The sequence below is a fragment of the Manacus vitellinus genome, unplaced genomic scaffold (assembly GCF_001715985.3).
Source record: "Manacus vitellinus isolate BGI_N305 unplaced genomic scaffold, ASM171598v3 scaffold_1_pilon, whole genome shotgun sequence".
Lineage (NCBI taxonomy): Eukaryota > Metazoa > Chordata > Aves > Passeriformes > Pipridae > Manacus > Manacus vitellinus.
In genome coordinates this window covers 46,539,631-46,559,852 of record NW_021939396.1, presented here as the reverse complement: position 1 = coordinate 46,559,852, position 20,222 = coordinate 46,539,631, and the positions used below count along the sequence as shown (strand labels likewise).

Here is a 20,222-nt window from a genome sequence, read left to right as displayed (position 1 = left end):
GCAGACTGTCACATCTTACCAATGTAACTAAGCAGAACTGGAAGAAATATTAGTCCGTGTGTCGCTCCCAGCACAACCATAGCTAGATACATCCTGAAGTAGAATATCTTGAAGATTTGAGATTTGGAAAAAGCCAATACTACAATTCCTCCAAATTTGGTCAGTGTGATACCACTAAAAACCTGTCAATGAAAAAAAAAAGTGTTTAAGTGGTAAGTAGGGCTTTAGATAACCCATTTACTTCAAGTGTTTAGCATTTAGTAAAATTCTTATGTCTTCTGAGGCTCCTTCCCTGTTAGTCCTTAGAACAAAATCCAAGATTCACTCAGGAGAAGAATTTATCTTTTTGGTCCCACAGGACAAGCTCAGTATGATTAAAAATCTACTCTGATCTGTGCAGTCACCTAGTTTAATTTCTCCTTCAGGCAAATACAGATGAACACTATTACTTGAAGTAACTCATTCCAGTGAAGTTCCTTACCTAGGTCCAGTACACACATCACCAGAGTAGTCCCAGTCCAACCCCATCCAGGTCACTTAAATAAGTAACATGACAGTACTGCCTAAACACTGAGCCCTGCTTGTGTTCCCAAAGCTCCAATTGCCTCCCATGCTCAAAATAACATTTCCTAGTCACCTCTCAGTATTTGGAAGAGAGAAGCACTTTAATGGGACAATTTGAGGTTTATCCAAACTGCTAGTTCAGCTAAAGCTTTTAGCTCTATTCTACTTTTAGGTACTAGTAGCATCATTTTAAAAATTGTAGTCTTCATCATCCCTATTACTAGTAGGAACCTAGGTTGACCTTAAGGAGTTTTAAGTATTCCAAAAAGAAAAGGCAAGGCCATCTTTATGACTTGAAGACTATTGTCTGTATTATTTTTAAGGAAATAGTAAAGTTGTAACTTGGCTTCTTGTTTGCCCCCCATATAGTAGATACTTACTGAACTGCCCATGTGAGACAGAGCTTCTTCTGCACGCTCCACTCTACTGCCCTTAGTACTAACAGTGAATGCCCTTGTCACATGACTGCAGAATTCCACAGCGATACCACAGCTCTGGAGAGTGAAGAGAAACATACACAGAAACATCATTTAGATGAGCACTTTGCTGGCAAGGTTTCTACTCAGGTTTGTAAGGCTAGAAAGGTTCCTAGCAGCTGTGATCACTCCCTAGGGTTAAAATGGTATGGGAAGTTACAAGCTCAGTGTTAGTTGCTTTCCAGAGGCTGTTGCAGGTACTGTATTGTGTTCTAGCACCAGTCATTACCAACAGACAATCAAACAGGAAGCAGGATACAAGATTTGACCTCCAAAACAAAAAGTTTCTTGATGTTGAAGCAAGCTGGCTTCAGTGCAGGTGTGCAGTGAATATTGAACACTAAAATCAGTTCACAGCTATTATAGCTGCAATAACATTGCTTTAGAAAAACAATATCATATACATCCTGATTTGATACTGTAGCAGTTCATCTGCTTAGTCATTTACTAAGGCTAATTTTAGCCTTATCTAGTAGGTAGATTTGCTTGAACATACACCTAATTGTAACATGGGCCAACAGTTTACTCTTGTAACTTTCTCAGACCTGCCACAAACCTCTAGAGAGCATGGTAAGCCAGAGCAACTAATAGCTGCTTGCTGGAGCTAGTTCTGGAGTGTTTTACTAAGGTACTCTTTGCCCACATGATTTCTTCCGTTTATGCAGGAACAATACTCGTGGCTAGCACGTCCCGGATCGACTCTGTAGAACACAAATAGAGCAGAAGCCCTAACATGAACCTAAGTATCCTCACCTTCAGCACGAACAACCTGTGTTAATATGGAGCAGCACCTGGCCTATACAGCAGCAACACAGCTGCTGCTGCAGAACTGAAGTGACCCCCACCAGATGCACTGCAGCTTACAGTTCGATTGCAGTATCTTATGACAATTAGGGCTAGTTGTCAGAACAAACTTGTGTATTAAGATAGTTCCACTGTTGTTCAAATGCCTGTCAAAGTTCAGTAGTGAAATACTGCTCAGTATTGTGAGTATATACTTAGGACACAGAACTGTTCAAGACTTGGAAACAGAAGCAGAGGGATGTCTTGTTGACTTACCATGACAAGATTTACTAATGAAACTGCATTCAAGCTGATGCCCCAGAGCCACATCACTCCAAACATGTTGATGATTATCATAGCAATAGTTATTGAAACTACAACAGCAGCCCATATTTCAAAACCAAGCAGCACAGTTGTCACCAAAAATATTGATCCCAAGGAGATGCAGAGGTTAAAGATAGCATCGTGCACAATTGTCAAGTATTGTTCATAGAAGACATAAAACACACTGTGGAAAGAAGAGAGGTTGTTGTTAGCCATCTTCCCTGCTGTATGCTGTATCTAGTCCAAACACTAGATTAACTTCTGTGCTAAGGTTAAAGTAGTTCCCTACCATTACAGAACTCACCATTAGGAACTGGCTTCCTTGTATCAGTGGAATGACTCCAATAGAACACTGGCTGTTATATGACAACTCCTCACTAACACTTCAAATAAAGGTTGTGTCTGGAAGTCAGGGTAGTTCCCACACTTCAACATAAGTAGCTAGTAGATACCAGAAAGTAGGTCCTGAGAACCACTGTGGTATGCAGTAGCAGCAGCTACTGCAGACAGACTGTAAGTATGGATAGGATTCTTTGATGCAAAGAAATCAGTATTTCAGCTGTACAGATACCAATTCCAACTCAATTTCATTACGGTACTCTTATACTTGACCTCCCTGCTGCATTTGCTTGGCATTTAAATAACTTGTTTGAAGTCAATACTTTCATATTACAACTTGCAAGTACCCAGGTCAACATATCTGCTTATGTCTGAACTATTAAATCCTACTATGAAAGCTAGGAAATGCCCAAAATGGAGCCAGAGCTACCTTTGTCGTGAACAACAGGCTTCTTGATTGAAGTTAGGTATTATCAACCACAGTAAAGAGAAGTCAGTGATATGGATATAGAATGTATCTTTCTGGTTTTACTAGAAATTCCATAATCTCTGCATTACTTTCTGTTAGACAAAACTCAATACTCAAGTCTCTAATATGTTATTAGCCAGCACTTTTTCTCTGTTGCTTGAGTATTTGTCACCAAGGCAAGAAAGATCTAACCATACCTGTAAGGAAACACCCGGTAGTTCTTCTCTTTGATGCCCATGGTCTCAGTAATGTTATCTGCTATAATCCGAGCTTTCCTCATGGCATCAATAAAATCAGATGATGTTTTCAGTACAGTATGGTAAGTCATAAAATAAGAAGCTCCAACATCAGATTTGTTGTTTATAAAGTTGACAGCAGAGTTATATGCAGCATGTCCTCTGTATAAACATAGTGACATATTAGATGTCAAGTGTCAGCATCATTCAAATTTATTAGCTTTTATAATTTATAATCTTATAGAATCATAAAATGAGTTGGGTTGGAAGGGACCATAAATATCATCTGGTTCCACACTCACCATCGGCAGGGACACCTTCCACCAGACTAAGGTTGCTCACACCCCATCCCAACCGGCCTCAAACACTTCCAGAGATAGGGCATCCACAACTTCTCTGGGCAACCTGTTCCAGTGCCTCACCACCCTCACAGAATTTCTTCCTAACATCTAATCTAAACCTATCCTCTCATTTTAAAGCTGTTCCCCCTTGTTTTATCCCTACGTATGCCCTTGTAAATAGTCCTCCTCCAGCCCACTTGTAGGTGCCATTCAGGAGGCTAATGCAGAACAGCTGTTAGTTTTTTCTGGCAGTTTTCAAAACTATAAAAGCTTCAGAGCACCACACATTTCAAGATTGCATAGGATATTCCAGAAGAGACTGATGATAGAAATTGTTCCTCATTGTACAGGGGAAAGCTGTTGTTCCATTTAGTTGATGATGCATTTGTTTTTCCAGTTTTGTTTCAGAAAGTACTACAGAACAGGGGAGATGTCAATGTTTGTATGCCTTTTAGGGGGGACACTAGATAATCTTGCAGACATAAGTCTAGAGCAAGTATCTTTGACAGACTGGTCTAAGCGAGATCTATAAAATAAAGACTCTTACCCTTTGCCACATTTAGGATTAGGGTTGTCTGATAGGAACATGGGCAAAAAGGTCATGAAGTCTTTGCCCTGTGGTCTCTGCTTGCCTTCTTGAGTCAGTGGTCGACAACGAGTGCATGATGGATCAGTGACTGAAGAAATACAGGAAGAATGTCAGCTACAGGATCAAGCATTCTTTGTCCTAACAGTAGTAACTTCTGACTTGCAATATTACAGGATACGATTCCATAAAAAGCATTTTTAATGATGAACTAACTGATCAGCCCTGGAATTCTGTATAAAACCTGTAGTCCTTTATTTTTATTTATTACTACTAAAGCAAGGGCTAACAGAGAACTCTGTTACTTGTGCACTACCTACATTAGACCCGATAAGAATTACACCAAACTGAACGACCTGAACAAAACCAGAGCACTAAGTTTGTGTGCTCTAATGAAACCAGCAGAAGGATCAAAATTTTTATAGCAAGTTACATTAGTCGTCTAAGTAGGCTGACTGTCTTTAGCCTGCAGCATTCCAGTAGAATATTAAAGTTTACTCAAACAGCAGTTCAAATAAATTAGAGGGCAACTCAAGAGATGCCCACTTGCAGTAAGTTCACCTGACTCATACCACGATAAAGTGTTTTGGCTGTGAAATTTATAAACCAAGCTAATCCCCTAGGAACAAGATGGATGCTAATACCTGAAGCATTGCAAAACTGTCCAGTGGTATTGTAGACTCTGCAACAGGATGACTGTGGCTTCACCCAGTCAAAGTAGTCATCAATCCAGGACGATGGGGCATAGCCTATCCTTGTGCTAATAAAAATAATGCAACATATCCATCATCAGTAATTTTATATTTCATTCCAGAACATATCCCTTGATCTCTCCAGTGCCAACTTATGCCATGTCAACTCATTCTCATCCAAGCTACTTAGCTCTCCATATATTCCCATGCTCCAGTAACCCACCCAAGAGCTGTAATGCCCAGTTAGCTCTAGAAGATTGCCGCAGCTTCTTCCATTCTCCTCCCTCCCCAAACCACAGTATAATGCAAATACAATAGTGTGTCAGTTGTACAACCAACAGCTAAGTTTGAACTAAATCAGAAGGACACACTGGTCAGCTACATTTTTTTCCATGCAACTACACAGAGACAGGCATGAAAGACTTACTAGCTACCAATTTCCGCAGCACTGAAGACTTGCTGGACAAGTGAATTGTTATTACATCCCATTCCACCACACACCATGTTCTGCCCTTCCAAAGAGGTGTAGTTGTGTCCTTCTTCGAGGACAAAGTAGACAGGGGGACCCGCATGCAGGTACTTGCTGATGTGGCTGAAGTAATCTATTACATAGGAGTCCTTAAAGAGAGGGTTTTGAGTTATTATATGTTGAGTGAGCACAACAAGGTATCGATGTTTTCAATTCAGCCACAAACTGCTGAACAGTGACACGATCATAGGACTTACATCTGGCATTGAGAGAGACTGATCCAGTCCAATCTCTACATTGTGCATAACTGCTGTACTGAATGACAGGATACCCACAAACACTGCTATCTGCAAAAAAGCAAATCCATGGAAGTGAGAACTGTACAGAAACAACAAGCAATAGGAGTAATTTACTAAGCTAATAGGAACCATGCAAAGAGGCTCTAGTTTAGGTATGCTAGCCAGGCTTAGTACAACAGCGCTAAGTAGTCAGTACTACAGTTTACAGGCAGTAAAACCTAGCTACTCAGAGTTCCCTTTGGAACCATAAGGAAATTTATCCTTAAAAATAAGCAAAGAAAGATACAAACACTCACCTTCCATAAATAAGTACAGTAACTCCAAACTGAATCATGGATTCAGCAACAACATTCTAGATTAATGCAGGGTAAGAGCCAACATGTGCTTGATTTTTACATAGGACTAAAGTAATTCAATTGTCAGTAATGCAACTCCTAAACCTGGGCTTTGGACAATCCATGATCAAGCCTCTGTGTATTCTCATTACTCTTGCAGTTACAAAAGCTTATTTCTATACTAGTGCTGAAAGCAAAAATACTAGAGGCTTCATTTGTTTCATTGTATTGAAGATTTTTTTTCCCTATTTAGGCCTTCAGGCTTGCTACACTTTTGCTCAAGTTTAGATGACTGCTTATTTGAAACAGAGTATACATACTACTATTGGTCTCATCCAATCCTTAAGCAGATATGGAGAAAACAGATTTTTGAAGAACAGAAATAACATGCTCTCAGAACGCTGGACTCCACCCGTTTCTTCACTGCTTTTGATGCAACACAGAATATCCAGTCTATTCCCCTGAAAAATGGATTAAATGCCAGATTAGTGCATTTCTGTGGATGTCATCATCCCCATTACACTGTATTTACAGGTGCATTTGTACTCACCTCTTGACGCTTAATATCCAAGCCCAGGAGACTTACGAAGCAAGTAACTTGAAGAATAAAGTCTATGAGCACAGCCATTCCAGCAAAAAGGGAGAATGTGCGAACTGCTGGCATCGTAGACAGTGTCCCTGAAGGAAGTGACCAAGTTTGTTAAGCAAGCTCTCTTCTCCTAGAAATGCATGAGCATTTTCTAGACAAATATCCAATTTAGGTGCTAGCCTTTTAGCAGGACAAAGCCTTTCTCTTCAGAGCAAAGAAAACATTTGATATGAGCCTGGCTACAGCTGCTGTCTTTGACCTGATTAACAGCATTAAGGCTATGCAAAGGAGTGACCAGTTTTAAGACATTTCTTAACTCCAAAAGTACATGCAGACTGTGTAAGAGGGAAGTTAAGGAGTGCTGTCATGCAATACCTTGCTCCTGTATTAAGCCATTGCAATGCAAATTAGACCAGTGATAAACTGCCCTCCAGGTGAACAAGTCCATAATGAAAGAAGGCCAAATTATATTTGTAGGGTTACAACATAAGATATACCTCTAACATGTACTGTAAAATGAACCTCAAACATACTCTGCCACAGAGGCATTTTTCCAAGCAGTGGCAAGATGACTAAATGTGATATAGAAGTTCATACACATTGACATTTGCTCTATTACTAAAGTCAAACTTAGACTTGTCAGTCACTGCAAGTCAGTAAATCGCTCCAGCCTTTCATACTGAAAAGCATGACAGATTCAGAAATGGATCTTTTAACTGTGCCAGACTCAAAGTACCACCATGCCTATCCCCAGCAGAAGTTTAACTTGCTTAGAGCAATGAACAACTAAGCTGGACTTCCTATACAAATTCTTACTTTGCTTTTATACTTTAGTTTTGCATTTATTCTTGCAACACACAGGTATAAGGCCCTGATCTTCAAATACTAAAGAAAACTTACCAAGAAAGAATGCCACAGTCTCCGAAAAAGATGAGAGAAACATACTGGGTGCCACATCTCCCAAGACTCTGCCGATCTGTTTATCCAGAGTTTCACCCTGAAGGCGCTCATCTCTCTGTTTTAAGGCAATAATTTATTATAATTAGGAATCATACAATTTAGGAAGCTCTTTCATATGGCTTTAAAAAAACTCAAAACTTTTCAGTATCATGAACTTTTATTGTTTTCACCACATTAACAAGCGTTAAACAGCTGAGATTCTCCAAAACAAGAGCACCATGAACATTACCTCTTAGCTTGCTTCGAATTTAAAATTTAGTACTAAGTTGAGTACTTCAGCCAAAACTATACACTTGCCAGAGGCAGTGCCAGTTTCAGTGGGTTATTGAGCCTGTCAAATTCAGAAGCTGATTACCCACTAGGACTTGGTTTCAGAAGTTTCTAGTCTTAAGTATGTAGTTTAGTTCATGATTATTAGTTCATGATTACTGCTCACAATATGTTAAACTTACAAGCGATCAAAATACCAGTCAAGTTGTACAATCTTTTTGTATCAGCCAGCAGTAAGAAAAGGCAGAGACTTTTAACCTGGGGGCGGGGGGGGTTGTGAAGGTAGAATGTATATAGAATCTTGGCTCTCTTCAAGAGCACTAGATATTCTGTGAGAGTCCAGAGCTCCTCAGGTTGAGCTGAGCTCTGGAATGCAGGAAGACCTTCTGGTTTAAGTTTACAGCCTTCAAAAATGACAGGCACTTTTAGAAGAATCTGTGTGAAAGAATATATACCTGAAGTGTCTGAACCATAATGAAGATGTTGTCCACTCCAATAGCCAGCACCAAGAAAGGAATTACTTCTATCACAATCAGTGTCAGTGGGACTCCAAAGTAGCTGAAAATGCCTATAGAACACGCTACTGAGCTCAGTACAATCAGGATGCCTGCAATGCCCAGAGAGATCTTCGAATCCACCTAAAAAAAGGTGTACTGACTGTCAACTAAACAAGCATCATCACACAAGACAGATTATAGCAAAGGTAAAAGCCATATTCTTACATTTAGTGTAGTTAGTAGCAAACTTACTTTTCTGGTTCTTTTCAAGAACCAGACATTAAAAAAAAAAAAAAAGAATCAAACTTGAAGTTACAAGTCTTAAAGCTGAAGTTAACTCGGTACATCTTGAGCATCTCAAGTGATAATACTTAGTGGAGACTATAAAGAACACATGAACTATCAAGTATGACAAGAATACTGTTCCCTGTAACTCCTGCCCAAGGAAGACTCAATGCTCTAATACGAAATTGAACATGAGCATTCTGCAAAAATATTTAAGTCACTTAAAGCTATCAGCAAGCTATAGCTTCAGTCTTTATAGCAGTGAAAACTATACACATACCAGCAGTCTTCTACAGCTCTGGATATGTCCCAAAGCTATGGAGATGTATACAAACATAACAAGATAACTTATCAACACAACGCTAATATCACTGTTGCTTTCCCGGTTGATTTCATCTTCAATACTCCGTTCGGCAGAAAATGATATAGTTAAGTTTGAATTATTGTAGTTCTTCAAAAAGTTAATAAATCTAAAAAACAAAACCAAGAGGTCAGTCACACTTTAAAAGACAAAACATCTTCTATTAGAAATATATGGAAGCCAGTTGATGGCAAATTTACATCATCTGTGTGGTCCAAGAGTGCACTGTGGCCAGACAGTGCTTTGAGGGAGCTTCCTCATTTTTAAAAAAAGAGAGGTGCTGGCTACATATACCTAGAACTCTACTCCAAGCACTAGAAATACACTATGCTGAAATACTTTCCACGTTCTCTCCAGAGTTTGAGGACAAATAGGGTATCTTGCATAACTTATTTCAAACTCAGTGCAAGTTTCCTCAAAGCTAAACCTAGGATTGCAGACTTGAAAGGTGACTGCGGCTTGTTTACAGAACTGAAACAATTTATTAGCCCTTGTTTCAGTTCCCCAGCTTGAGAGGTGCTTGTCACACAAGCAGATTCTTGTCATGCTTTTACCTTTGTCTCAAACTTTTTAGTACAGTAGTTTTTATCTGAACTGCTAGCCAGAGCAGCTGACTTGTGTAAGCCAATATCAGCTCTACAAGATGGTGAAGGGGATGAAAGCTTTATATGCTCCTCTGGATGACACTTTCAAAAATTAAATGTTAAAAATCACAGGATCATGCTGGACCTTTCCACTCATGCTTAATGGTTCAGTAGATTAATGAGTCTACCTCTATCATTTTAGCCACAATAAAAATATATCAAATATATCTAAAGTTACTTAGCAGCAAGTAGTACTGGGCTAGATGGTCACTCACAGGACTAGAACCTACATCCTCAAAGCAAATAAAGTGTGCCAGATAAAGTGAAGGGCTTATGACCAGCACAGTCTCTTTTTAACCAGTTTTGCTCCTCTCAAAACATCCCTATAGTTATACCAGAAAACTGTCAGTACAGTACAGGTATTTTTCATGTATATACATTTAAAGCTGCTTTAAGTAACATACACATTTCAGAATACAGGAAGACTACTTACTCTTTTTCCCATGCCAAGGCTTTCATTAGCTTTCTTGAGTCATTGTAGTAGTTGTTGACAGGAAAAGTAATCACAAGAGCTGTAGCATTATTATAGTTATCATCTATAGAGGGGAAAAAAAAATCATTTGGCATGAAGAAGTAGAGCCTATATTCTAGTATAGTAGATACAAGTAAATTTAAAATTAGCATTGTCCAAAGCAATCTCATCCCTACAACTCCATTTAACACCACTGAGTTCTCAAACACTACTGAAATAAGAACAGAAGCTAAGCACTGCAGATTGTATTCAAAAGTAATTATTCATGATTTACCATGCTCATGACACCAACATTAAATTGTTGCATGGTTAGACAGGAGACTACTATATAACCAGTGCTTATGACTTTCCATCTAACAGGAAATAAGATGTGGCTTCCTAAACACTGCCTCTTGCATACTTAGATTTTACTCAAAGTAAGTACAAAACCCTACAGTTTAATCAAGAAGTGCTTGCCTTAAAGCACTGTTTTAGATATATCAAACACAAGTGTACTACCAAGTTATGTTTAATTAGATTAATCGCTTGAATAAAATTCTGGCTTCAGAGTAATAATGGAAGAATTTCCTTTGTGAACATCTTAATCTATTTCTAACTGTTTTTTCAGATCAGTGACAAAACTATTCTAACTCAAAGCAAAATACATGTACATCCCACCATGTCAACTTGAACTACTTCATATTTTTATCTAGTATTCAGAAATTAGGGGTCTTTTAGTAGGCCCCAAACATTCATCCTGTTGATCAGTATGTTCTAGTCACAGACTGCTTCCATTTTGCACTTTCTGAGCAGTCTGCCTCCATTCCCAGCACTGGTCTACTGAAAACTTACTTAAAACACCCTTACTTACCGAAAGTGGAACAAAACTCCAGTTTCTCTGGAGTACATTTAAACATCTGTATTAAATGAGAATGCACCTTTAGCACCAAAGACATCACACAGGTATGTACTCTCAAGACTTAAGCTGCAATACTGTTTTGTCACCTACCATCATATCCTCCCAACACCAGCCACGGAAATACAGGTCCACCAAATGTTCCTAAGCAGGGATCGTGAAGCATGCTTGTGTCATTCAGTGATGCTGGAGCCCTAAGGAGATCACCAGCAATAATTATTGACAACTGAGGCACAGCATAAAAAAGTTAAAAGCTGTTGTGCTATAACTGATAATCGAGACAAAGAGGAGGTAAGACTGCTAATGATACATTGCCTTTGTGCTACATTTGCTTTGAATTTAAATACAGTTTAAAGGCATGTGCCTTATAGCCTCTAAGACAAGGAGTAGCTTCTATCCAACTGAACTATAAACTGAAGTGAAAGCTTAGAAATCATCATCTGTTACAGAACTCCTCAGAAGTGTTGAAAACATGTTTAAGGTAAACCAGAGTCAGTGTCTGTACCAAACCAAGTTTAACTGGCAACTTGATTAAAAACTTGATTAAAATCCAACTCCTGCTGAAGTACTAAGACACAAACACAAGCAATACTGCAGTTTGACATAGTATTGCAAGTTTAAAAAGGGGTAGAAAAATGTTCAAGGGGGCAGTAAGAACTAGCTAGTTTTGTCTGCCAGCAAGACAAAGGCCTAGTTGGTCCACAGTTTGAAAAAACATGTAGTTGTACTGCTTACCGAACACAGTATAGGAAGTGAGTGTGGTAATCAGCATAGACAAAGAACTCATCCCCAATAGTGTGATCTAGGACAGAATGGCTGTTCTGAAAGTAGTTGAGTACGCTCAGTATAGTGCAGTTGTTGTTGTAGGGAGCAAGAGGAGCCAGACAAATGTCCTTCAGCGTTACAGTCTCGTTGTCAAAAGAAGCAGTTATGTTGACAATAGCATCCTGCAAATCCAGCACCTTTAAAAAACCAAACCACAGTTTAAGAACAGCACAAGAAAGCATTTCTCTTGCAAGGTAGGATTTAAGTGCATGCTGTATTCCTGCAAGTTCCCAGAGACAGTGGCACGTGTCAATAGAAGCATATCACAAAATATTATTCCTGTGTTCATACTAAGAATACTTACTGGGACTTAGCTTGCAAGTCTCTCTAACAGAAAGGTTTTCAGCAAAAAGTTTTTATAGCAAGGCTGGGATTTTTAATATGAATATCTAGTGAACATCTCGATAGACATATAACTCCGGAGATGGAAGCCAAATCCATGTGGTTATACCTGTTAGGTATGCTTACATCTCCACTCTTGGAAAGTTCAAATTACCTGATGGAGAACATCTTTGGTAAGTGGAGGCCCAAAAGGTACATCTTCTCCAGATGGGTAAGGTGAATAGGTGTCCGGACGGCTGTTTGGCGCTTGAATAATGAGTTGTTCAGTACGGAAGAAAGGCCCAAAGTGTGTGTCAAAGTATTCCTTCTCCTTGCGAGCTTGGCTGCTTGGGGCTGACCAGAGATCTACAGGGTTTGTAGTTGCTTTAATATATACAAAGCCTGAGCAGCACATTGCAACGAAGACCACAGAGAAGAGGATAACAGGACGTGGATTTCTGACACAGAAAGCCCCCCATGATGTGAATGTCATCCTCAGGCCATTCTCAAACCTTTCACCAAGCCTTTCACTGCAGGTAATTTTCCCTGCAAGAACAAGAAGTAAACAGTAAGTGTTTGATAAGTCAGTTAAGCAACATTTTGTTGAATCCACTAGGAAAGATGAAATTTTATTCTAGCTGTCTGTAGTAAGCACCAGAAGCTATGTCTACACTGACAGTCAGACCCTGTGACCAATCCAAGGTCAAGGGGGCAGAAACCAGCTTGTACCTAACACTGCCCCTTCTAATATAAGATTGTCTTTGACAGAAGCAGCAAATAAAGGCAGGAAGCAGCTAAAATATATATGTATTTATAGATATATATAAAAATAAATATATATATATAAATCAATAAAATGAGCTATCTCAGCTGCTATGCAAGTTAAACTACAATTCTTTCATAGCATGCTTTAAATGGATACATGGATGAGTCAAAACACAACTAAATTAATTTTAGCATTGTGTTGCCCTTCCCATCTCCTGCTACAAAGCCCTCCAGAACTTCCTTGTAGCATAGTTAGATCCATGAACTGTGTACCCAGCAGAACAGGGTTAAGTACTGCTCTAAAAAAAGAGTTACTGGCCAAAAGACTGAAATAAAGCCCTCTAAGAATGCATTATATGGCCTAACAAAGCTAAAATTCCAGAGCCCATCCACAAGAAGGGGATGCACTCAAGTCAGGTTTCTGATAAACCTCTCACTCTTCTCCAAGACATACCATTGTCGCGGTGGGAATTCACAGAAAAGGCTACATTGCTGTCAATTGGGGTGTACTCTGAGACAAAGTGCCGCCTCCTGCAAGAGAAAAAGCTGCGTTAACATTCTTACTCAAAATGACGTCTGTACTGTTTGTACAGAAAGAATAAAGTTCAAAGCTACCAGTAAATTTGAAATTTGACTCCTCCAGAATCTACAGGCATCATGTTCTCCCAACACCCACCCACTGAAGAACAGTAATCTCCAGCTTTATGATGCTTTGGAACAAAATACAGTCATTTCCACTGTCTTAATAAATGTTTCCAGCTTAGATCAAGCACAGGTTCTTTATGCATATTTAAAAGATCAGTAGCATTAACAGCACAGAGAGTCTCTTTAAATTGACCATATAACAGAGAAATAACATTTGTAAGAGATTTTTACATAAGAAATATTCTGCTTTATTAGTCAAAATGCTTAAGTTACACATACTTAGCCTGAAAAAATGAGGAGGAGAGGAAGAAAGGAAAATAAGGTAGTTTCTTCCTGTCCTGAAGACAAGCAAGTTATAGCACAGAACACTTATGAAAGAACTAAATTGCTTATATCCATTCCTGATACTCAGAGCAGGAGCTAAGTTCAACAGCATCCTCCTGCTAATCTAACCAGACCTCCAATTATGGCAGGATGTTTTGGGCTACGAACCAGACATCTCAAACACACCTACAATTTCGTGTTGGCCAGTTGTACCCACTAACCTTTTCCACACAGACTTAACTCTTATTATAGAGCAATTTCGGTTTCCTGATCACAGAATCATAGAGTGGTTCGGGGTGCAAACCTTAAAGATCATCAGTTCCAACTCCTCTGCCATGGTCAGGGACACCTTTTACTAGACCAGATTACTCAGTGCCATCCAGCCTGGCCTTGAACACTTTCAGGGATAGGGAGTCCACAGCCTCTCTGGGCAGCTTCTTCCACTGCCTCATCACCTTCACAGCAGAGAATCTCTTCTTAATATCTAATCTGCACCTACCCTCCTTCAGCTTAAGGCCATTGCCCCTTTTCTTATCACTCCATGCCCTTGCATAAAGTCCCTCTCCAACTCTCTTGTAGGCCCCTTTTAGGTACTGGAAGGCTGCTCTGAGGTATGCCCAGAGCCTTTCCTTCTCCAGGCTGAACAGCCCCAACTCTCTTGGCCTGTCTTCATAGGAGAGGTGTTCCAGACATGAGATCAAGGGTGATACGCTATAGTTACTGAAAGCCCAGCTTCCATTTAATATTTTTCAAAACAGGAGCCTAAGGAAGAGTATTCATGACTTCATTTCCAATACAGCACTGACTGCTTTGTTATGCATATGCATTCCCCAGACTTTTTGCATACTTGCATATGGAAGTTGGAGAACAGTGTATTTGATCCTGTAGCTAGGGATGCTATGGGAGTTGTGAATCCACTAAACCAACTTCTGCATTCACTTTCCACCAGATGATTTTAGGAGTCAGAACACTCCCTGTAAGTATAAGCACCTGCAACAGAACATAACTTTTTGCTGGCTGGAGTAGTAGAGACAACAAGCACCTGACCTGGGCAAAGAAAGTTTTCAGGGAAAAACAAGTGACTTGCAGAGCTGAGTATTTTGAATGCTTTACCTGTAGCACCAGACTCCAAAAACTAGTGCAAAAAATATGAGTAGAAAGCCCATGTAGGAAATCCACATGATGACATACACAGCATCCAAACCAAACAATAGCCAAGGAGGAGGCAATGGAGGGGGTTGAGGTTTTGGACCACAAACAATTGAACAGTCCTGACAGCTGCATGGTCCTGTTGAATCATCCATGGACTCATTACAGCCTTTGGTAGCATTATTCATGGGATTCATTCCATGGACAGGAACATCTACAACAAACCACAAGTTGCAGAGCCAGTTTACTACCAGGAAAAATTCAGACCTTCACAGTTAAGTGAGTTAACCCTTGGTATGAAAGCCTCTAGCCTCTATGCAGAGCAGCATTTCTTGGCCTTACAGATGAAGAAGCCACTGCCTTTTCCATACCAGCTATTTATATATTACTACTAATTAAATGACTGGTCATGCTTATAACACTTCAGGGTGTAAAAGTAACAAGCACATACTTCTATCATCCCAGCAATGATCTGTCATCCTCCTTATCTGTTCAGATTGCACAATGTGCAACAATCTTCTTACAAACAAATCTTAAAGGATCAGGGTACTGCCAATTTCCCAAATAATACAAGCTAGCCATTTGCCTAAGCTCAGTCCATCACTAGTAAGTTTTAGACATCTATACAGTAACAAGCTGTATACAAAGAAAGCACCAAGTATGACTTCCAAGCAAAAATCAAAAAAAGGTAAGTAGATCTTACATTGCTTTGGAAGCCTCTGACTGCAGACATTCATTGCTGTTTAATAAATTAGTATGCTAGCCATAGCACACAGCCTTTGACAGAGGTTTCCAAGGCAAGGACTACTCAGTTTCTTACCTGAAAAGATAGGAATAATGCTGAAAGGAGTTTGTCCATTGTCTTTACTAAACATGTATTCAATCCAGTTGGTTGCATTGCAATCCTTGACATCCTTCCCACACAGCAACCCCAGTGCTTTAACATTACTTGATGGAGCCTCTACATCTTTGCAGGCATTATACATTGCTAGGAATAAGTGAACGAAGACAGAAGAGTCATTAAACCAACATTATAATTTGAGTGAGCATTCCAAGTATCTCCAATATTACAGACTCACCAAGTTCCAAGAACATACTTACAGCTTTCAAGAGAAAAGGATTCAGTTGTATTTATAGTATTCAATGTTGCAATGCTTTGTTACAGCTACCTTGCTCTGAGTAAGCCACCCAAATCTGTATTATCCCAGCACACACTTTTCTGCTTGAGAGGTAACACTACTTTATACTAAGTTATTTGCAGGGAAAGTTATGACCAACATTTAAGGTACTTTTAACCTGTAGGCCATATGACTTTCAGGTGTCTCATAATTTGATTAAAGGTTACTGCAAAAAGCATACAAAGACTGAATTAATGATTTAAGCTTGTTACAAAATTGAAATACAACCCAAATTTACTGTTCTCTAAAAATATCTTTGATTTTGACAAAGGAATAAAACAGTCCATTTCAAGAGGAGTAAGTGCCTCCTAGAGAGCCCATTGTAGTGAACTGTGTACACTTATTATCATACTTGCCAGACCATTTTAGTATGAGGTAGGCTTCGGACATTGAGTACTTGGCAACAACTTTGTTTTTTCTGAAGTTAAAGTCATCATGGTTAACAGCTATTAACCATTTGTAGGGATGTTCAGGCTTTGTTGAATCTTTAAAAACACTGTTATTAACAGTGTCAGTGTAATGTCCCCTACCTGGGCAGAAGTTTTCAAGGGAACTACTGTTAACTATGCAATGACTCAAACTTGAAAAAAGACAGATCTTTCTCCCTCCCAATTCTTCTCAAAAAAGCACTGGTCTTGTTACCTTGACAAAGGCCAAGGTAAATTAACATACTCTTTACTCACCATTTGCAAAGCGTTCTCCAATAAAGTACTGCAGCTCTGTAATGCTACTTTTGTTCTCTTTTAAAACTGGATCATAATAAGGTATGGTGCTTGTAACATTCAAAAAGTCAGACTGATTTGGACTGCAAGTCAGTTCACAGAAGAGGTTTATCAAGTTGTAAAAACACGATGGACACCTAGGTAGGAAAGTCAATGAACAGCAATCAGATTAAGAGGTAAAGATGCCATCTATATAGGTCAAGTCAGGTATGCCTTGCAAGAGTAAACATTCTGCTCAGAGTGACGGAACAAAATATTCAAAATTGCAAGTTTTTAATCAGCAATACAACATTAGTTGTTGATGCTACAGATAAGCAATTTTAAGCACCATACAGATATAAACTCAAACAGATATAAACAGAATTTCATTAAAAACTTAACTGCTTCTTAGCAGGAGGACTCCTGTTAGAACAGGACCAAACAGTACTTTATGTCACCCTCTTCTGAAGGCTTCGTTAGACACAGAAGCTTAAGACAAACTAAGGGAATGCTTATTCTAACTCAGCTAACTCAATCCAGACTGCAAGCAGTTGTTTCATGACATTACAGCCTCCTGATATAGATGAGGAAGTCGTTTAAAGAGCATCTCCAATAAGCCTTTAAATGAAATTACCACCTTTCCTACAATCTACTTGAAGAGAAGAGTTTTAATATGCTTTGTTATTCTATTACAAAACTAGTTACTTCATTAGCATACCTGGAGAGAAACTGCAGAGGCAGCTGCAAGTTATTTTTCAAAGTCTGAAGCTGACGAACATCACAGCAAGTGCTAACATTGCCGAAGAAAAAACCTGGACAGAGTTCCTTAAAAAAACAATATTGAGATCAGGGGTGAAGGAAGAAAAAGCATGTTTAAGACTTCAGAACTTATTATAGTTATGGGTTCTGCTCCAACATATTTCAGAAGACAGTAGCTGTTGCTGTGGGAGATGCATAGAAAAAAAAAAACAGTCTGGCAAAAAAGATTGCTGTTTAGAGACTAGAGAGAAGAATCACTTTTTTCACTTCTTTTATTCAAGGCAGCACTTCCTTTTAAAAAGCTCCTTCAGATGATCTTTAGTCACCAGAGTCTATATATAGAATGATAAATGGCATTTGAGAGTCTGTTGGTGAGAGGACAACACGTTTACCCAAGTTGAAAGTATTCCTGCAGCTTATCCTCTAGTACTCCTTCCAGACAGTATCAGATTCTAAAGTCTCAGAAGACAAGCCACTAACCACAAAAATCACTGATTACCTGGAAGAGCTATTTCGTGTTCAGTTACAGAAGAGACAAGTGCATTTAATACAAGCATAATTGATAGTAACATACAAGAACTGTATCTTAAGGCTTCAGAAACAGTACGTAACAGTAGTTAGCTCACAGACATATTTAATTAAGTCACTCCTGCCACCAGTAAACCCCTCCTTTAATGCCATAGTTACTGCACACTTTATAGCTTTGAACTATCAGATGCCAGAAGGCAAGTCTGGCAATATCATCCTATACTGTGCACCAAATATACAAATTCTTTTGACTGTGGGTTTGTTCATTTTGGCAGCTAAAGCCCAGATAAGGAAATACCATCTCACACTAGGCACAGCTAATTTTGTCCAAATTTGCTCCATTTGAACAAGTGTCAGTTAATGCCTTCCTATTTAAGGAGAGATCAGGAATGATCATCTGATGTAAAACAGTTTAGTCTTGTATTTTAGAGATTAAAAGGGCACAACTACGGAATGTATCATAGTTTGGGAGAGTCTTAAAAAACAATCTGACTGAAGAGTACTCAAACCAGTGAGGAAACTATGCAGACAAGTGGACCAATCCTATATTTAAGGTTATGTCTGTAAAAGCTCCTAATCACATGCTATGGAGACTTCTCATATCTCTGAAAAGGAACTGAGGTATATTACCCTCACCCAACTGGAGCTATGAGCCATACATGAGAAATCAGAGATAATCTGTTTGCTTTGTCATCAAGTTAGGATGAGAAAGCTAAAGGGCACAGCACAGGTCCAATAGAAACCTGTGTAGGAGAACTGTTTTTTATTAAGTGTAGGAGAAGTGTAGGAGAACTGTGTAGGAGAACTATTTTTTATTAAGCAGCAGACCTCCAAAAGAAGCTCACCTGCATTAAGTCATAGCCATCTTCTGGTAGTGCTATTGGTGGTCCATCATAAGCACAGTTGTATCTCTTGTCTCCGGAAGCAACTCCACATTCTCCATACCAGATACACGTTTGTGGACGTACCTAATTAACATGAGATAACTGATTAACTGCAAGGAATAGTTGCCAAATTCCTCAGCTGTTATAGAGTTTATGTGCTACTATTCCAAAAGCCACTTACAATGCAGATTGGATAACGTACTACATAAAATGCCCATTAACAAAAGCATGCATTTTTTGACATGGTGCACATCACCACTGATCTTCAGCTCACCTTCCCACCCTTCCCTGCCCAATATGGAAACAGGAAGTGCATTGTCTATAGTTAAGAACAAGTATAAGAGTTCCTTAAGAAAAATCTAATTCAATACCTGAAAAGCATCTTCAATTATAAGATGATTTAGAAAATATTTCTTTTCCACACAAAACAACAAAATGATTACTGGGTGAACTGTCATGTGAGGGCACACAGGTCAGCATACATGGAGAGAAACGTATTGCTTATGTGCAATTTCAGTTCCTCCTGCCACCTGATCCTTCTTGCAAACTCATGAGTGACAGAATGAGGAAGTAGCAGTATAAAGAGGATTCTGAAACAGAACTTCATAGCTCTACACTTGCCATATATGTATTGTCACAATCTCAAAGGATACTCTCCATCATCACTTCCAAGCCTAAGTATCAACATTTAAATGGGCTTACAGTGTTAAGTAAAAGGGAAAAAGCATCAACTCTCATATTTTGATTTAAGAGACTATTGAAAAATTCAGAAATCTGTTATTATGTGCATAAAATAAGGGAAATTGAAAAAGGACAGTGGCACCTTGAAAGCCTTGTATTTTTTGTCAGTGGTACTGACACTGAGACATCTGAAATACTAAGCCAAAATATTTATTCTGAAAATTAAAACACTTAATGCAATAACAAGTTATTTACAGCAAAAGCTTTAAGACAGCTCCAAGGTTTTCCTATGCACATCGGCTGCAAGCAGATTGCACAAACATTTACTACACTTCTGCCAGCTCTGATCAGAAGTTTGGCTAGTACAGTTTGAGAGATAACTGACCTATTTTTATCTCCTGAGCAACCTTGACCTAGCATCTGTAGAGACACCATATGCTTACGCTGCAAGGACAGACTGCTGTGCACTGTGCTTGACCATGAATAATATTGTTTACTGACCAGAGAGGCCCCTGAAAGGCTGTATTCATAATACCCAAGAGTTACCCAGAACTGCGATGCCTTCACAACAACCAT

The 20,222-nt window shown here is 39.1% G+C and overlaps 1 protein-coding gene across 1 annotated transcript in view; it reads right to left on the bottom strand.

The window, feature by feature from the left end:
• NPC1 (NPC intracellular cholesterol transporter 1) overlaps positions 1–20,222 on the bottom strand; it is a 21,602-nt gene extending 1,380 nt beyond the window's left edge. Inside the window, exons 1-24 of the mRNA XM_018075145.2 lie at positions 20,148–20,222; positions 18,927–19,049; positions 17,513–17,619; positions 16,777–16,952; positions 15,736–15,903; positions 14,880–15,129; positions 13,252–13,328; positions 12,208–12,578; positions 11,622–11,848; positions 10,980–11,080; positions 9,953–10,055; positions 8,795–8,984; positions 8,188–8,370; positions 7,403–7,517; positions 6,464–6,591; positions 6,234–6,374; positions 5,537–5,626; positions 5,238–5,428; positions 4,763–4,878; positions 4,080–4,209; positions 3,153–3,353; positions 2,100–2,331; positions 945–1,058; positions 20–182 (exon numbers count right to left, since the gene is read on the bottom strand). Of these exons, the coding sequence (XP_017930634.1) occupies positions 20–182; positions 945–1,058; positions 2,100–2,331; positions 3,153–3,353; positions 4,080–4,209; positions 4,763–4,878; positions 5,238–5,428; positions 5,537–5,626; positions 6,234–6,374; positions 6,464–6,591; positions 7,403–7,517; positions 8,188–8,370; positions 8,795–8,984; positions 9,953–10,055; positions 10,980–11,080; positions 11,622–11,848; positions 12,208–12,578; positions 13,252–13,328; positions 14,880–15,129; positions 15,736–15,903; positions 16,777–16,952; positions 17,513–17,619; positions 18,927–19,049; positions 20,148–20,222 (3,772 nt within the window). The remainder of the gene's footprint in view (positions 1–19; positions 183–944; positions 1,059–2,099; positions 2,332–3,152; positions 3,354–4,079; positions 4,210–4,762; positions 4,879–5,237; positions 5,429–5,536; positions 5,627–6,233; positions 6,375–6,463; positions 6,592–7,402; positions 7,518–8,187; positions 8,371–8,794; positions 8,985–9,952; positions 10,056–10,979; positions 11,081–11,621; positions 11,849–12,207; positions 12,579–13,251; positions 13,329–14,879; positions 15,130–15,735; positions 15,904–16,776; positions 16,953–17,512; positions 17,620–18,926; positions 19,050–20,147) is intronic.